Below are 16,898 nucleotides of genomic sequence, written 5' to 3'. Positions count from 1 at the left end.
GTTTCTGCTGGTGGTTCTGCCCCTGGTGCCTTTCTGGGTGGAGAAGATGGTAGCTGCACACCAACTTTTATAACACAAAATGGCTGCCATGGAGAATGTAGGATAGCACAAAATCGGACAACTTTATGCTTACTGTGAAAGGTCAGTTATGCCCTGTTGTTCTGATTATGGAGATCACACAGACACAAAGACAGACACCTGCTGCTGCTGCTGCTGCTGCCTTAACAAGAACAACAGGGAACATTCCTTAGTAACGGGAAATATATACAAGGTGTCCATGCCACTCCCATTTCACAGAAGTTGCTTAAAAAGAACCTGCACATCTTGTCCCATAACTTTCTTTCTAGGAGGACTAAAAGCTCGCTTTTTTAAAAAAAAGAAAATAAAGTTCAGAGTCTGGGGCACCTTTCCAGGGGCACTATGTGGTGCTGGGTTGGCAACCCTTGGTGAACACACATCCACTGTGTCCTCTGGATGTCATTTCTTAGGAAAGAATTTCCTTATGAAATAATTTCTTTTTGTTGATTTTCTATTTTGCTCATCTCTCTCCTATGTGTATTTTCATTCTCCTGTTATACTTAACGGTGGAGCCCAGAATAGCTCTTCTGTAATCTTCAGTACCAACACTTCCCAGGTAGGAATCTTCAGGTGACTCGCAAAAACAGGGCTTTATAACATCTCTGGCTGGTATTTAGAAGTAATTTTCCACTATTTCCTGCGATTCTGCAAACGTGCAGGCTTGCTTACAGAACCATGAATAGCCCATGTTGGATTTAGAAGTATTTTGTGGGAAAGGCTTTACGTGGTGTTTTTTTTTCCGTTTGAAAGGTTGATAAGGATTTCATTCCTGGGCTTATGTACATCCGAGACAATGAAGCTACTTCCGAAGAATTTGAAGCCATGAGCCTGCCTTTCACAGTGCCAAATGCAAGTGGTCAAGACATTCAGCTTAGTTCCAAATACGCCCATATTACACTGGATAATCGTGCGGAGTATGTGCGGCTGGCGATAAACTATAGGTTTGTGGAATACTATTCTCCTGCTTTCCTCCCGTGATCATTTGCATTTCCCCTAGAGCCCTGATCATGGGTTATCACGGGAGAAGTCTGTAGCTCAGTGGCAAAGCCTCCTGTCTTGCATGCAAAGAGACAGAGATTCAGTCACTGCCATCTCCGTGTGGTGCTGAGACACTCCTGCCTGGAATCATGGAGAGCTGCTGTCATTCAGTGTAAATAATGTTCACCTAGGTGGACCATTGATGTGACACAGAGTTTCTCAAATTTGGGTCTCCAGCTCCAGTTCCCACCATCCCTGACCACTGGTCCTGCTAGCTAGGGATGTTGGGAGTTGTAGTCCAAAAACAGTTGGAGACCCAAGTTTGGGAAACCCTGACCTGACCTGATATATAAGGCACCTTCCTATGTTCCTAAAAGCTCTCGGGATCATAGACCAGTTTATTATGAATACTCGCTCCAGAATTCTTTTAAGCCTCTTTTCATTCCTTCTATAGATCCATATAATTAACAAGCATGTCAGTCACTATCCCTTTCACTCATGAAATGTGTGTATTTTGGCAGACTTCATGAATTCGATGAGCAAGTCGCGGCAGTTCGGGAAGGGATGGCTCGCGTCGTTCCTGTTCCTCTTCTTTCCCTTTTCACAGGATATGAGCTGGAAACAATGGTATGTATGTGCAGCCATCACTATTTAATGTTAGCCACTTTGAGACTCCTTAGGGTAGAGATAAAGCGGGATATCAAATCCAAACACCACTTCTTCTTCTTCTTCGGAACTTAGTAAAAAAGCGGAAGACAGGCCAAATATTAGTACAGGTGACTCCCCATTTACATGGGGTTTACATTCCGGCCTTCGTATGAAAGTGAAATGTATGTAAACGGGGAGCATCCTACTGTACCTCTTGTGCAGAGATCTTCCTCAGAGCCCAAAGGGGACATCCTCTTTGGGCTTTGGGGAGGGTCTTCTCATGGGCTGGAGGTGTAGTGGAGCTTTGTTGGGGCTCTCCAAGTCTCCCCTCCACACTTCCAGCTTCCTGGCGTGACACATGACTTGAACACACGTACATTTGGGGCGGGGCTGCCTATATGTGTAGAGGCGGTTTTAGGGCTGCACGGCTAGTTCAGCTGCAGGGGGTGTCACAACAGCGCTGGCGGAGCAGACTGTGAGATACGGGTGGGGGCGCAGAATTTAATGGCGCACAGGGTGCCAATGAAATTTGAGAGCCCAAAGTATGTGAATCGGGACATGTCCTTGAACTTGTTATGTAGCAAAAGAGTTGCAGTAGGTTATGCCTTGTTATTGGCCAAAGGTTAAGATTACTCTGACTTACATAATTGCCCCATCGGCATGTGCTACAAGGGTTGCTTTGTGCACTTTTTTTTTTTAAAAAAGCATGGATTAAAATTTGGGCCAAGTCATTGGCTTGCAATCTTAGCGGCTGCTATATAAAGAAGAGTGGGGGAGAATTGGCCCAGGTCACTTCCCTTCTGTTGGGAACAGTGAATTCCTTTTTGCTCCTTTCGGTTTGTCGGCCATCCTCAAAGGTGAGGTATGCTTATGACTGTTTCTGTGCAGTGCTAGTACAGCTAAAGTGTAATACAGCTTTGCAGATATGTTTGAAAATGGCAACAACAGATAGCTCTAAATATGCACTAGCTTGCACATACTGACAGGTGAGGTGAGGAACTAAAACTAAGGACCTGGTAGGACTAACGGCAGCAAACCACTCAATTCCTGGGCTCTAAAAATGGAACATGACACGCCAGCTTCAGGAAAAAAATGCAAAATGTGAAGAATAAAATTGAGTTAGGTTAGATGCTACTTTGAACTCTGATCCTCCATGTTTTAACATGCAGTATTAAGAATATACATTCTCTGTTCAGTGGTGCTAAAAATCCATGTTTACCTTTAACATTACAGGATTTCAGGAGATAGTGGGGCGCTATTTCTTTTAGCAGGCTCTTTTGTTTTTGCTATATTTTGAGTGATTAAAAATTAAGAAACAAAATTTTAAAAAAGTCACAAATACAGACAACCCCCAACTCAGTCAGTGAAATTGTGTACATTTGAACCACCATTGGAAAAGCCTGTGAACACCTGCCCCCTGCCCCATTCCACCCCTTTTTGTGATGTTTCCTAGACACTTGTGGGTTCAGTGTACACATGTGTAAATGTGCGTACACAATTTGAATGCTTAGACACATAAAAAAATACAATATAAAATGTTGTTTAATGCATTTGTTGAAAGAGAATTCTTCCGCTACCAATGGTTTGTAGAAACAGCTCCAAATTTTGGGGACTGGGGCCATTTCATGTACACAACAGTATCACTCATACTCACCTGATCTTAATGCATCACTGCAGACTAATCATTGTTATCAAATGCTAAAAGCTCTCCATTTCTAATGTGCTTTAAAACTCAGTCGTGCTGATGCATAATAGTAAGTAGTAAGGTCCCCCCTGGGAAAAAACCCAGCAAGAGCACACACACATTTATGGCATTCTTCTGTTCTCTGCTTTCCCCCTGCAGGTCTGTGGAAGTCCAGATATCCCTCTTCATCTTCTGAAATCTGTGGCCACGTATAAAGGGATCGAGCCCACTGCTTCTCTTATACAGTGGTTCTGGGAGGTGATGGAGTCCTTTTCCAACACAGAACGCTCTCTCTTTCTGCGCTTTGTGTGGGGCAGGACCAGGCTACCTCGAACAATTGCAGATTTCAGAGGCAGGGACTTTGTCATCCAGGTACGACATGGAGAATTCCAGATTGATTGTGGACTGCAGTGGGCTCTAATGAATTTCCAACCATTTTTATTTTATTTTTTGATTAACATTGCTCCTTTTTCTCTTGGATTCTGCATGTACTGTACGGAATCCTTGTGTGTGCATGGTGCTCTACAAGAAGAGACCAGGAAACTCTTATCCTCCAAAATTGCCTGGAAAATTTGTACTTTTAGAGATTTTCTTGCTACAGTTGCAGTTTGCCCTTTCCTCTATAACTGCTGTTTAAATTTAGCCTGAATGCACTAGCTTGCTCCAAACTTACTGTACAATGCATTGTTTGTGATTACAGCATTAACAGACATTTCTTGATCTTATGATTTTTCTACTGAATAGGTGACTTGTGTTTCCACTGGCAACAGTTGCCTACTTTGAGGTGAACTTAAAAAGTTAAATTTTGTGTGTGAAAGGATTATTATTTTTTCATATTAATGGCTTAAGTCAGCCAGTGACAAGGAGAGAGAGAGAGAGAGAGAGAGAGAGAGAGAGAGAGAGAGAGAGAGGATGGCAAGATAGTGTAGGCCTAAAAAATTCAGTATTTAAAACAACGTTTAAGAAGGCGTATGATCCACATAATAAGGAAGTGAAAATACAAATGGTAAGGGGGTTGATTTTCTTGGCAAGAGGGAGAGGGAAAAACACCAAAGTATGTTAAGAACAGATACTACACTTGATCTTAGCCAAAAGGCCGAGAAGCGATCCCTTTATGTGAGAGATGGTGCCTGTGCGGATCAGGAGAAATGGAATCTATCGGCCATATACTTTTGTGATGCTGCTTCTACGAGGAGGTGCGAGGCAAGCTTATCCACACTATTCTGGCAGAGCTACCTGGACACTCGGATAATTTCTATATAGAGTGGCTTCTTTCTGACGCTAACTCTAATGTGTCAGAGAAGGTAGCCAAATTCTGTGCTAGAGTCATAAAAATTCAGTCTAATCTAATTAGCAGTGTCCAAATATCTTCAGAACATCTTCAGGACTAGCTAAAGAGGACCCAGTGTTATTAAGTGCTGTAGTCTACCTCCCTAAGTAGTAACACTCTGTTTAATCAGTTTTCTTTTAAACAATTGTTAAAACCTATATTTATTGCCTATTTTTAGATTATTACTGTTTTTCTTTTATTGTTTTATGTATTGCATATTTATGTGTGCTGGTCAAGAACCGTAATCAATCAATCAATCAATCAATCAATCACCAAAGTATGTTCATATGATTTGCTGTAAAGGTGCTGTTTGTGGTGGCTGATTCAGCAAAACTGACGTTTCCGTTTCTCTTTTGACCCGACAGGTTCTCGATAAATACAATCCTCCAGACCACTTCCTGCCAGAGTCTTATACGTGCTTCTTTCTGCTGAAGCTGCCTAGGTATTCTTGCAAACAGGTGCTGGAAGAGAAACTGAAATACGCCATCCATTTCTGTAAATCTATAGACACTGACGACTATGCCCGAATAGCGCTGACGGGAGAGCCGACCGCTGACGATAGTAGCGATGACTCCGACAACGAGGATGCAGACTCTTTTGCTTCGGATTCAACACAGGACTACCTGACAGGCCACTGAGGAGGGGGGGTGCTCCTTGCCAGAGCTTGATGTTACGAGCACTGAGGCAAAGGGCCACAACACGTAGCATTGAGCGGCAGGCCGTGGTAGTGAAGAGAGCAGAAAGGCATATAATAACCAGAGAACTACTAATTATTAACTGAACACAGGGAGCTTGCGTTACTCATTGTAGGAATGATGGCTGATAAATGAAGTAACTTCCTTTTAGAGTAAATGGGTGCCGTGAACGGGCACCAAACTGTCTATTTTGATAGCTGAAGGGTCCCCTTCTCTCCCCCCCTTAATGCTGCACTGCAGGTAGAACTTTGTGTTTACTGATGTGTTGTAAATGTTTATAAAATATTACTAGAGTAGAATTCCAAAAAATTGAAAATTTTTAAATTGTGGGTGCAATAGATTTTTTTTTCCCTTCCAAATTAAGTGTTGTGTTCTCTGCATCTTCTTGATTGTATATTGGAACTACTGTGCAATGACTGAATAGTATTATAAATATTTCAATTAACTTTACTAGTTGTTTTGTTTATTAAAGAAACTTTTTGGAACACTCCGTTATCAGTATTCCTTACATTCACAAACCCAACGCCTCATTAAACTCACTCCACTTTCCAGTGTCTATATTTTAGCTTCTAAATATATACATAAATATATATATATAATGTATCTTGGACTGATAACTTTCTGTGCACTCCAGAATTCTTAACATGGGAAATTTACTGTACATAATCGTGCAATGTATATGCAAAAATTATAATTTCCCGCTGAATAAAACATCTGTCACAAACAGTTTAGTAGGGCTTTTTAATGTGAGAAACCTTCCACGGGATTTTGAAGTACTTAAAGATGGCTTCTAAAGAATCACTAGGTGCCTACATAAGACAAGTCAGATTGCTAAGCTAAAACTTAAAAGAATGGGACAAATCCAAGCTTATTCTTGAGGTTAGCTCCCAGACTAAAAGGTTATGGTTGACTTAGCTGTGAACTGGTGAGCTCCCACTCCCCAATTGTTTTGACTTCTTCTAAAACAGAGTTTTTAAGGGAGCACTGTTTTGATAAAGTTGTTATTAATTTTTTTTATCCATACCGCTACTACTTTGTACTACCCAAGTAGTACAAGAGTCTGGATTAATCTTTCACCAAGGTTTATTCAGCTAAATTTGAGGCAGTTGTGCTCCTAAGCTATGATTTTGCGTGTTTCTTTTTAAGTCTTGCACATCGGTCACATGGCAAAATCAGATCTTCTACTTAATCCATATTTCAAGTTTTTCTTTTTGGTTTTTTAAGGAACTGTAATTTGGCCATTATCAGTGATTTGCCTAGAGCTGTCAAATGGACACTTAGCTGGTATATAAATCACACTGTCCTAGCTTCATCATCTCAATTGATTCTGAACCTGTGCTTTCAATAACAGTTTCTCTTAATTTTCTGTAGTTTGGGCACAGGAATATTGGACTGCTGTTCTGATGAACTAAACAATTTTTCTATTTAGACTCTTTGGATAAAGAAGCTGTGATTGTTGATCAGGAGTCTGATCTCTATAGTAGAATGTATTCTATTTTACTCTATAGTATTGTGGGAATCATAGCTGCCAAGTTATCCCTTTTTTTAAGGGATTTTCCCTTATGCTGAATAGGCTTCCTCGCGAGAAAAGGGAAAACTTGGCAGCTATGGTGGGAATGGTGGGTTTGTGGAATGTAGGTTACTATGTTTTCATACTCAGAGTAGACCCACTGAATCAAAGGGCATGATTTATTAGGGTCCATTCATTTGAATGGGCCTATGCTGAGTATAACTTAGTTGGATACAATCCATGGTAGCCTTGCATATTTTTTCCAATTAACTCAAAGTGTTGACAAAAGGGTATTATTTATAAAATTTATTATATCTTGTCCTTCCAGGGGAACCCTGGGTGGCAAACCACATGTAATAAAAACATAATCAAAACTTTTAAAACATTTAAAATCACCTGAAAACAATGAAATGCAGTAAGACATTTAGTCAAAGAGAATTCTTGTGAATGCACCCTAAAATGTGTTGCAATTGTAGCATGTGCTAAAAAAAGAATTTTTTTAAAAAACTGGCTCCCACAGCTTCAAAAAATTATATATACACAAAGCAGTGCATCTGCTATGTGTCAAAGTCGTGATTTGTAATATTTTTTTAAATCAAAGACAACCTCAAAGAAATATGCTGTCAGGTCAATTAGAACTCAGCATTGTTGGAAAATAAAAAGGATCCCTTGATTATTTGAAAAGTGGAACAGTGTTTTAATCTTGGTGAGAGTTCTTCTTTTTTATTGTTAAAATTTGCCTTATCTGAAAACAGCCTTATCGTATCCCAGAAGGCTGATCCTTAATTAGGCTTCATTGACAAAGTTCTGCTTTAATAATTCTTGCCTTGTTCACTTCTGGTACATTGCAATGAGCTTCCTAAGAGCTCCTTTAAAGCTTGCTAATTAGTGTCTATCATTTGACTTGTCACTGTTTTGGATTATTTTGCAAGAAGGGGTGCTGTTATTTTGAGGCAAAACTGGAAGCCATGCAGTAAGAGTTTCCCTAACCATCTTAGATTATGACATTCTTCTCTCATTCTTCTCTCTCTCTCTCTCTCTCTCTCTCTCTCTCTCTCTCTCTCTCTCTCTCTCTCTCTCTCTCTCTCTCACACACACACACACACACACACACACACACAAATTTTGATATTGGGCCAAGCAATGTGAGGCCCCTGCATTCACTATAAGGGCAACTTCCTCTGGCTTTTTAAATGCATTAACTTAAAACAAAACAAAACAATGCCTGTTCAGTTTCAGCTTTGCAAAGGAAACTTCCGGGCCTTAAATTGTGGAACACTTAGTTGAAAATTCAAAGTGGCACAGAAGGGAGAGAGATGACCATTTTGGTAGCAGCTGGATCTGCTGCAGAGATTGCTCTTGGAAGAAGTGTTGCTAATATCAGTCATAATACCACTTCCTGACGGATTAGTCCAAAGGTGGTGTGCTTTGAAGAGTGGCTGGGAAGCTCGTAAACTTGTGGGCAAAGCTATCCTGTGTGTCTGCAACATCTGGTAATGGAAATGTAATCCCAATGAAAGCAGGAGACAACTTTTAGATAGCATGGCTAATAACTATTTGTAGGCCTACTTTTTATTATTTGTCTTAATTCTTCTTTAAAAGCTATTTAAGTGAGTAAAGATCACTTAAGCAGGGTTGGGGAGCCTGTGGCTCTAGATCAGGCATCTCCAAACTGCAGCCCTCCAGATGTTTTGGCCTACAACTCCCATGATCCCTAGCTAACAGGACCAGTGGTCAGGGAAGATGGGAATTGTAGTCCAAAACATCTGGAGGGCGAAGTTTGGGGGTGCCTGCTCTAGATGCTGGACTCACAACTCCCATCAGGCCCACATAGCATGATCAATGGTTGGGGATGATGGGAATTGTAATCTAGCAACCACCCCTTCCCAAACCTCATTTCAGAGTGATCATAGAATTGTACGAATTCTGTGAACTCAGTGTGCGTTGTAATGTGCTTCCTTTCGTCTTGTCTTGAATTTCCTGTCACTTCATGAGGAGACTTTTGAATAGAAAATGTCACACTTCACTCTCCTCTTTGATAAAGCAATTTGATGCTGTATTATTATTATTATTATTATTATTATTATTATTATTATTATTATTATTATTGTGATTATTACTGTTTTTGTATATGGCACATTGAGCCATGAAAGGAGGTACCTTTTAATATTGCTATTTACTTATTTATTGCATTTATATGCCAGCTTTTTCTCTAAAGAGCTCAAGGCGGCATACATGGTTCTTCACCTCATTTAATTCCCAAAATAATGCTGTGAAGTAGGTTACTGGCCCAAACTCATCCAGTGAGCTTCATTTGAACCCTAGTCTTCCAGGTCCTAGTCTGACACTTTTAACCACCACACAACACTGGTGGTTAATGGAGTTCAGTTAGAGAACTGAAACAGGACCATTTAGCCATCTTCTTGTTGTAATGTTTGAACTAGGCCAATGCTTCCCATCTGCATCCAGAGTTCAGGTACGTGTTTTTTCACCCCAGAGTTTCTGGTCACCTACTAGTGGAGTAGAGGAGGGAGTTTGCAAGTTGGAAGAGACAGGCCTGGGCTTTAGTTGTAGGCTGGAGCTGAAGTGTTGCAGGCAGAAAATACGAGCAAGGGTAGTGAGAGACCAGGCTCTGGATATTTTTTAATACCTGATCTGGCTACACCTGAAACGGCACGCCCCTATTCTGTTCCTGAGGATACCTAAGCACACACATTCATAGGCAGCTCTCATAAATTCTATCCATACCTAACTGGAGTAAGTTATAAGCTAAGCCCTATTCCTTCTATAGTTGAAAATACTGATGTTTAGGAAGATGTATCGCCTTTCTATCCAAATTTTGTTATATGTCCAAATAATTCCATTTTGTATGTGATTTTCTTTAGGGTTGGCAGACGCGATGTGGGTTTCCCCAAGGTCACTCCCATGGGAAACTTTCAGGGCTTAGCCACTGCATTATTAACTTTCTGCCACTTTGGTCTTATTTCTAGCCTGTTGACTGTAATAAATTGACGACAACGATGACGACTTCCTGCATATGAAGAAGCCTTATTCACAGAAATTTTTCCTGGTACTTACAGGGACCAGCTACTGCCTCTAACATAACCGCCTAGGGGACATGGGGGCTTTGGCCCCCACAATGAAATATTTGAGGCGGCTGCCCCCCCCCAGCTGACAGGTATTCCCATTCAAATGGCGTGTGTTCACTGCATCATGTGATTGATTATGTGAGGCAGGGCTTACCTGGGCCCCCACAGTATTTTATTCAGGTGGGTACCCCTGGCCTCTTAACTAGCTGAGACCGTTTAATTTCCTAAGACAAATGCAAAGCCATGCTTGCCACTCATCAGAAAAATGCTGTCAAGTTTTCCCTTTTCTCGTGAGGAAGCCTATTCAGCATAAAGGAATTTCTCTTTAAAAAAGGGTGAAATATACTCGGAGTCGAGAGTGAATTTCATGCTCTTTATTCAGCTCATATTCATCAAGGAGAAGAAGAGAAGACGAATCGCTCTTTTCCCAAAACCATCTGCTTATATACATTATTTACACAATGGGCCTTGCGTGATTGGCTACTTCAGGGCTACACCTGTGGGCCAATTATATTGTGGATTGACTTCTGCCTGCAGCCTGATTGGCTGCTCCTACAGGCCAATCAGGTAGCAGATTCACTTCTGCCAGCCGCCTGATTGGCTGCTCCAGCAGGCCAATCAGGTTGCGGATTCACTTCCACCTGGAGTTGGATTGGGTAGCTCCCGCTGATTCTGAATCCTATTGTTCTAGGATTCAGCTCAGTACATAACACCCCTCCCCTCTAAGTTCCAGTCCTGCCCGGGAAGTTGCATTCGTAGTCCCCAAGGTCTGCTGGCCGCCTCCGTGTGCGTTGTGGCCTGGGGTGTTCCTTGGTCAGGGGTTCTGGTTCTGGCTCGTGTTCCGAGGCTGCTGGCTGTGCCGGGGCTGTCTGGTCTGGCGCCACTGAACCACTAGGTTGTAGCTCTGGTTCCGGTGTCCTTCCAGCCTCGGGGCGCCCCTCTGTGCCTACTGCTTCTGCTTCCTCTGCCCACCCCTCTCGCTCTACAGGCCTCACTGCCCTGCTGTCCCCTTGGGACCCCTCTGTCCCGCTCTCCTCCCGGGTTCCTCCTGGGAATCGTCGCCGTAGCTGGTCGCAGTGGCGGCGCCAACATTGCCCCCCTTCCGTTAGTACCTCGTACGACACGGGACCGGTCACCTTGGTGACTGTGGCGGGTACCCATGCTGGGCCTGCCCCAAAATTCTTTGCATACACTGGGTCCTGGGCCACAAATGTCCGGGGGTTCCTGCCTTTCCCCACCACTACCTCATCCTGAGCTCTGTCGGGGTGAAGTCGGTCCAGTCTAGTTGCAAGGCGCCGGCCCATGAGTAGTTCAGCTGGGCTCCGGCCCGTCGTTGTGCTTGGGGTGCTGTGCTGTGCTAGAAGAAATGCGGCAAGGCGGTATTCCCAGTCCCCTTGTGTTATGCGGCGGAGGCTGTCCTTGGTGGTCCGCACCATGCGCTCCGCTTGGCCATTGGTGGCAGGGTGGAATGGTGCTGAGCGGATGTGGCGGATGGCGTTCTGCGCTGTGAAGGTCTGGAACTCCTCTGACGTGAATGCGGTTCCATTGTCCGAGACGAGGGTGTCAGGGAGCCCGTGGGTTGCAAACAGCTTACGTAGTACCCGGATGGCTGCCGCCGTAGAAGTGGACGGTACCAGTGCGACCTCCAGCCATTTGGTGTAGGAATCCACCACTATGAAGAATGTTTTTCCCTGGAAGGGGCCAGCGAAGTCCACGTGCAAGCGTGACCATGGATGTCGGGCGGACTCCCAGGGCTGGACTGGGGCCCTTGGGGGATCCGGGCGGGATTCTTGGCAGGTCTGGCAGTGTTGGACCCAGGCCTCTATCTCTCTGTCAATCCCCGGCCACCACACATAACTCCTGGCAAGGGCCTTCATCCTCACTACCCCTGGGTGTGTCTCGTGTAGGGCTGTGAGGACCCTTTTGCGGAGGGGCTGGGGAACAACAACCCTGCTTCCCCATAACAGGCACCCCTTGTGGGCCGACAGTTCATGTTTGCGGTTTGTGTAGCCAGCGAATTCTGGCCCGGGGCTGCTGCTGGGCCATCCTCGCCACACCCAGTCCAGGACCCGGGAGATGACCCTATCTTTTGTGGAATGGTGCGCAACTTCTTGTGCCTGAATGGGTCGGTCGGGAAGCAGCTCCAGGGTCATAACCTCTTGCGCAGGCGCTGGGTCGGGGCCTGTTTCTGGTAGTGGTAGCCTGCTGAGTGCGTCTGCGTGGCCCATCGCCTTCCCAGGGCGGTGGATTAGTGCATACTGGTAGCCGGCAAGGAAAATTGACCACCTGAGGACACGTGGAGACAACACTTGGGGGGTCTGCTTCTCGGGGGCAAACAGGCCAAGCAATGGCTTGTGGTCAGTCACTATGGTAAAGGGCCGCCCGTACAAGAAATCATGGAATTTTTTTACGCCCTTCACGATTGCCAGACCCTCCTTGTCAATCTGTGAGTAGTTTCGTTCGGCTGCAACAAGCGTCTGGGAGAAGTATGCCACCGGCACCTCTCTTCCATCCGGGAGTTGGTGTCCCAGGACAGCGCCGATGCCATAGGGAGAGGCGTCGCATGCCAGCACCACTGGCAGCCTCTCGTCGAAGTGTGCCAAGACCGAGTTTGAGACGAGCAAGTCCTTGACTGCCTGGAATGCGGCCCTTTGTCGCTGGCCCCACACCCAAGGGGCCCTTTTATCTAGGAGTCTGTGTAGGGGCTCCGCTACCGCTGCCTTATGGGGAAGGAAGGCATGGTAAAAGTTCAATAGTCCCAAGAATGACTGAAGTTCGGGCTTGCTCTTGGGCGCTGGGGCCTCACAAATGGCCCGTACCTTGTCACCGGTTGGATGGACCCCTTCTGCGTCCACCTTAAATCCCAGAAAGTCCACCTGCGGCACTCCCAGTAAACACTTTTCCCGCTTCACCTTGAGGCCCGCCGTCTGGAAACGGTGCAGGACGGAGCGGAGGCGGTCCTCAAATTCCTCTGGTGTGGGCCCGGCGATCAGTACATCATCGAAGAAGGGGGTGACGCCAGGAATCCCTTTAAGGAGAGAGTCCATTAGATTCTGGAATATGCCTGGTGCCACGCTAACGCCAAATTGCAGCCGCTTTACTCTGAATGCCCCTCTGTGCGTCACAATCGTCTGAGCCTCTGCTGTGGCTTCGTCCACAGGCAACTGTTGATACGCTTGGGCCAAGTCCAGTTTGCCAAAGATTTTTGACCCAGCCAGGGTGGCGAGGACATGGCTGACCACTGGCACTGGGTATGCATGGGCCGTGAGAGCCTTGTTTATGGTGCATTTGTAGTCTGCACAGATGCGGACCGAACCGTTAGGCTTGACGGGTGTGACAATTGGAGTTTCCCAGGGGGCGTTGGGCACCGGCTCCAGCACTCCTTGCTCCACGAGCCGGTCCAATTCCTCGTCTATGCGGGGTTTCAGGGCGAACGGGACCCGGCGGGCCTTGTGCCTGATGGGTCGTACAGCGGGGTCTAGCTGTAGGGCAATGGGGGGTCCTGTATATCGTCCCAATGCCCCATCGAAAACCCCTGGAAACTCTTTGCATATGGCGTCCACGTCCACTTGTAAGCTAGTGCGGTTCACCCCGGTAACGGCTAGCCCCAGAGGTCCAAACCATGCCAGTCCCAGTAAGCTAACGTAGGGGCCCTTAACTACCAGCAAGTCCAATTGTTGCTTTCGCCCTCGATATTGCACCCTGAAGGTCCCCACCCCCATTGTAGGGACCTTACGTTTCTGGAAGTCCCGGAGGGTGAATGGGGCCGGCCTTAGTTTGGGACCCCCATTAGGGCACAGTTCCCTTAATGTTCGGGCCGAGATTATGGATAGAGTTGAACCCGTGTCCAGCTCCATGCGGCATGGGGCTCCCTCTATCTGTACCTCTATATAAATTTTCTCTGTGCTGGGATGGGGCAACTGGAATACCTGGTAGTCCGTGATCTCCGTCGAGTTGCCTTGGTGCATGGTGCCGTGTGACCTGGGGCTCCTGGGTCGGTCATCTGATGCTTGTCGACGGGTGAGTCGAGCCCGACACACCCGGGCGATGTGTCCCAATTTTCTGCACTGCCTGCACTCTGCGTTGCGGAAACGACAGGTCCTCCTCTCGTGGTTCTCCCCGCAGCTTGCACAGTTCCCTCCTTCTCGTCGAGGCTGCTGTGGTGTGTGTGCTGCTTGAGTGCGCCGCTGTACTCGGTGTACTTCCTCCCTGTCAGATTCGGATTCGTCGGTGAGGTCTTCGTGGTAGACCCTCGGTTGGGATGGCGGGGCCGGTCGTGCCTCTTGCGTTGACCTCTCGGCGGCTTCGGTTGCCAGGGCTTCCTCCAGAGCAATCTGGAACGTGAGGTCTTTTTTGGCGTAGAGGCGTCGTTGCAACATCTCGTCCCTCAGGCCACCGACGAGGCGGTCACGAAGCATGTTCTCCAACTCTGAGAAGTTGCATAACCGGGCGGCTTGGCGGAGGGAGGTCACAAACCCAGTTATGGTTTTCCCCGGGGCTTGCCGCTTTGCGTAGAAGGCATTTCGGCAAGCTACCACCGAGGGCTGTGGTGAAAAGTGCTCCTTCAGCCGTTCCATTATTGTTTTGTAAGAGACGGTAGCGACATCTCTAGGTGCAAGGAGAGCCCGGGCGATTTCAAACGTCTCCTCTCCACAGACGCTGAAGAATGTCGCCCTCTTCATGGCATCGTTGGTGACTTCTTTCGCTTGCAGAAGGAAGTTGAAACGGGCGGCGTACCCTTCCCAGTCTCCTGATGCTGGTTTGAATGGCAAGAAGCTGCTGTCGGTTGCCATTCTGGGTTCCTTGGGTCCTGGAGCTGAAGCCTGGATGCACGGTGCGATGCAGCGGTGCAGCAGGTGGCGGTGCTGCGGTGCAGTGCGTGGTGGCGGTCAGCTCAGCAGGATCCCACCCTCGTCGCCAGTGAAATATACTCGGAGTCGAGAGTGAATTTCATGCTCTTTATTCAGCTCATATTCATCAAGGAGAAGAAGAGAAGACGAATCGCTCTTTTCCCAAAACCATCTGCTTATATACATTATTTACACAATGGGCCTTGCGTGATTGGCTACTTCAGGGCTACACCTGTGGGCCAATTATATTGTGGATTGACTTCTGCCTGCAGCCTGATTGGCTGCTCCTACAGGCCAATCAGGTAGCAGATTCACTTCTGCCAGCCGCCTGATTGGCTGCTCCAGCAGGCCAATCAGGTTGCGGATTCACTTCCACCTGGAGTTGGATTGGGTAGCTCCCGCTGATTCTGAATCCTATTGTTCTAGGATTCAGCTCAGTACATAACAAAGGGAGAACTTGACAGCTATGAAAATGACAAACTCACACCCCCAGCCATGAAAATACTTTAATACGACTGCCAACCATTGATGTGTGCTTTGTTGAGACTGTCCTATGAAGTGGCTCTCTTACACATGCATATTCCGTAATAATAATTATTACTTTTCTGGAAGGATGTAAACATGGTGGGGCCTGTAGGTTTCTCCGCTTCTCTCCTCCCTCCTCTTTATCCTTTCTGCTTCAAGGCACAGAACTCAAAAGTCTCTTAGGAATGCAGACAAAGTGTTTTCACTCCACCCCCTGGCATGTTTGCCATAAGGTACAATTGGGACCAGTTCACAGTGAGCCCTGCTCCCTGCTCCCTCCTCTTACTTTTCACTATTTCTGAAAGGGCTCAGCCATTCTCTGCTGATCTAGCCCAGGAAGTTTTATCAAGACCAAATAATACAGTACATCCTTCTTAGGGAAATTATCCTCACAGCTTGTCCTGATTTAAGACCTTAGAACTGTCCCAGGTGAAAAAAATTACCCCAGAATTAAGTACACTCATACTGCCTCCCCTAATTTACCTCAGGTTTTTGTTCTTACACAAACAGCTGCTGTCAAAAGAATATTTGCTCAGAATTTCAGTTATGGTGGAGACTCTGAAGGGACTCTTGTGTGCTATTCAGTACTTTCTCCTAAAGTACAATCGTATCATGAACCTAAGTTGGGTGTGGGGTTTCTCCACCTCCTGACAGAACTATCCATTCGCTCTTTTCCTCCGTTGACCTTTGCATCAACTGAGGGAGGATTAAAAAGAGCCTTGTTAATGCAGTGAAAATTGCTAATAGCAGTCAAAGCAAGCGCCAGCTTCTATGTTTGGTGTCACATGATGGTGAACCTAGGAATTTATGTTTCATTCCTGTGTGCAGTGCATGGGATGGACACTTGTAGAGTCGCAGATGCTGAACCCAGTTCTTCCGCAAGCCATTTAATTTAGACACAGCCTTTACACGAATGGAAAGTTTTGAGTTGCTTATTGCTCTTTTAACTGACGAAATCTGATAATGAACTTAGAACCTCCAATTTTTTGTGGCATTTTTTGAGAAGACGGCAAGAAATCTACAGGTTACAGGTAAAACACTCTTTTTTTTGTTATGTCACTGATAGCATATTCTTTAAAATGTACTGTTAAATATTCTGAGACAACTACACACTGGTAAAGGTTGCCCTGATACAAACACTTGAAAGTGCATGTTATGTTGACTGTTTGATAGTTTGAATGCACTTATAAATGTGTTCCACTTCTTTGACTGTCATGCACACTGAAATGAAAGGAATTAATTTTTTTCAGCCCCCCTAGGCAACTCAAACTTAATTTGAGAAAAATTAGGCAGCAATGTTCCTTCCTTGAAAAAAACATGATTATGATAACTATTTGGAGTTACTCTGAAATAGCTGGATTGGAACAAACAGCTTTAGACTTTTTTTAATTGAAATGCTGTATAGTAGAGGTTAATGGAGTGTTGGGAATGTTAGCTCTTTCTTTTTAGGTTTTCAAAGTAGATGACTCAGATCTTATGGTGTTTGATACCAATAGGACATACTTCTGAGT

General features: G+C 45.5%; 2 protein-coding genes and 1 pseudogene across 6 annotated transcripts in view; 2 read left to right on the top strand and 1 right to left on the bottom strand.

The window, feature by feature from the left end:
* The window catches only part of HERC2 (HECT and RLD domain containing E3 ubiquitin protein ligase 2), a 94,776-nt gene extending 88,876 nt beyond the window's left edge, over positions 1–5,900 (top strand). For all 5 annotated transcript variants that reach the window (XM_035116815.3, XM_035116814.3, XM_035116812.3 and 2 more), the window contains exons 90-93: positions 829–1,019; positions 1,578–1,683; positions 3,548–3,760; positions 5,084–5,900. In XM_035116815.3, the coding sequence (XP_034972706.1) occupies positions 829–1,019; positions 1,578–1,683; positions 3,548–3,760; positions 5,084–5,356 (783 nt within the window). In that variant the 3' untranslated portion in view covers positions 5,357–5,900. The remainder of the gene's footprint in view (positions 1–828; positions 1,020–1,577; positions 1,684–3,547; positions 3,761–5,083) is intronic.
* LOC118085801 (U2 spliceosomal RNA) lies at positions 4,358–4,496 on the bottom strand (annotated as a pseudogene).
* Positions 5,901–16,236: 10,336 nt separating the features above from the next.
* Positions 16,237–16,898, top strand: part of OCA2 (OCA2 melanosomal transmembrane protein) — a 158,917-nt gene continuing 158,255 nt past the window's right edge. Inside the window, exon 1 of the mRNA XM_035115521.3 lies at positions 16,237–16,418. The gene's annotated coding sequence lies outside the window, so the exon portion shown is untranslated. The remainder of the gene's footprint in view (positions 16,419–16,898) is intronic.

Source organism: Zootoca vivipara, chromosome 4 (assembly GCF_965207765.1).
Source record: "Zootoca vivipara chromosome 4, rZooViv2.hap1.1, whole genome shotgun sequence".
NCBI lineage: Eukaryota > Metazoa > Chordata > Lepidosauria > Squamata > Lacertidae > Zootoca > Zootoca vivipara.
This window is presented reverse-complemented; position numbering and strand designations above follow the sequence as displayed.